The following is a 1,659-nucleotide window of genomic DNA, read 5'->3' as shown; positions in this document are numbered from 1 at the left end:
TAGCCCCCCTGAGTGCCTTTCTTCCTTCTTTCAGTTCAGACCAGAGACCTCGGATCATCTCGGAGTCATGGTACCTTCTACGCTGTCTTAATAATTTTCTCCGAATCCGTACACAACGGACCCGGAGTTCAACGATCTCCTCATTCCATCAATAAACCGACGGTTTACAGGTGGCCCTCAAACGCAGCATCGAGACGTCCGAGATCTCTGTCAACGCCGCATTCAGCCCATCAGCCAGGGATTCCGCCGCCACATCCCCATGAGGAGGAGAGGCCTTTACGTTGGCTGCCGCGCTTAATAGGTCCATATTGACCCTACCAATACTCCACCGTGGAAAGTATTTGTTCCCATCAGTTCTCCTTAGAAAATCGACTATCCTCTCCTGCACCCTCATAAGGATGTAATGGTGATTCGAAAGAGACTCGACATCTATCGCCACGCGCCAATCGCTAACTCTGCGAGCCATCGAGAACGAGGCCCATGATAGGTCCACGCATGACGCCCCACACGAGTGCACGCAAGTGGGCACAAAACCACTGTTTAATAGGACCAGATCCAAATCCCTCGCCCAGCCTGACAAAATTCTGCCTCTCCGGTTCTCATCGCCCAAGTCCCATGCAAAGTACCTGGCATTGAAATCACCCAAAATCAACAAAGGTCTTTGACTGCACGACAGGATGCGAGCACCCAAATCGTGCAGTCCCCTTTCAAAATCCACGTCCGGCAGGTTAGGGGAGAAGTAATAGCTAAAAACTATCATCTTTCCCCATTCAACCGCAACGAAACCCTTCCCCCCAAATAAAGGCGCACACGGAACGTCCGCATAAGAATACTGCCAAACCAAGGCAGCAGTCGGCGGAACATCCAAGGAGAAGAGCCAACGTCCGTCATTTGTCGAATGCGGCTCCGAAACTGCCACGAGTTCAAGTCTCTCTTCCTCACACACCCGCGCAATCAGGTCCTGCGCAGGTTCACATTGATTTGTCCAATGCTAGCCATTGGACAAATCAACTTCCATCCCCTCCTCCGTAGGGGGAATATCTTCCGACACAGGGACAGTTGATTCCCCTTGCTCATCACCCTTTCTATCGTTACCACTCGTCTCAGCAGCCACTATCACTCGCGTCGGACTGTTATAAGGAACGCATCCCTCTCCGCCAGCCCTGTGCTCAGCCGGCAGGTTTCTAATAGCACATACGGATAGTGAGGCGGAGTCCTACAGCCAACAACAGTATGGCCCTCTTTACCACAGTTAAAGCATCCACCACTCCTGTCCACAGCGCTCCTGCAGCGCTCTTGTCCATAGCATCCTGGTGTGACCCACCGCGAAGTATTTGTAGCACTGCAGCCTTTTTCTCACTAGTGGTATCATGCGCACTCGCGACCATCCTACACGCAAACTACCGTCCCTCTGCAGCAGTTCAGCACATGTCACAGGGCACTGTAACCACGCCGTGTTGAGGCCGTCCCTACCAGGTCTCAATCAAAGTGATCAACGCGATGCTCGCGAGCACGAATAACACCTCGAAAGATGCGCGTTCGTTTCGCGTAGCGAAACGTCTGATTTTCGTTCTACGAGATGGTCACAAAACTCTAAACTCTTTCAAGGTTCTCTAAAGGCTCTCTAAAGGCTTACTTCGTACCTTGTCACCCGAATAC

At 51.9% G+C, this 1,659-nt stretch overlaps 1 protein-coding gene across 1 annotated transcript; it reads right to left on the bottom strand.

Annotated features, from left to right (window-relative positions):
- On the bottom strand, positions 1-1,659 carry LOC147906718 (uncharacterized). The gene has a single exon (XM_087416014.1). The coding sequence runs from the start codon at positions 758-760 to the stop codon at positions 149-151; it is 612 nt and encodes a 203-aa protein (XP_087272140.1). The 5' UTR covers positions 761-1,659; the 3' UTR covers positions 1-148.

This window comes from Acromyrmex echinatior, chromosome 19, assembly GCF_024713525.1.
Source record: "Acromyrmex echinatior isolate Ae372 chromosome 19, ASM2471352v2, whole genome shotgun sequence".
Taxonomy (NCBI): Eukaryota; Metazoa; Arthropoda; class Insecta; order Hymenoptera; family Formicidae; genus Acromyrmex; species Acromyrmex echinatior.
Note: the sequence above shows the minus strand (reverse complement) of the source record. Positions and strands in the feature narration are given on the sequence as shown.

Excerpts from the sequence above, each read along its gene's own strand:
- LOC147906718 (XM_087416014.1), bottom strand. The coding sequence starts at position 760 with ATGATAGTTTTTAGCTATTACTTCTCCCCTAACCTGCCGGACGTGGAT.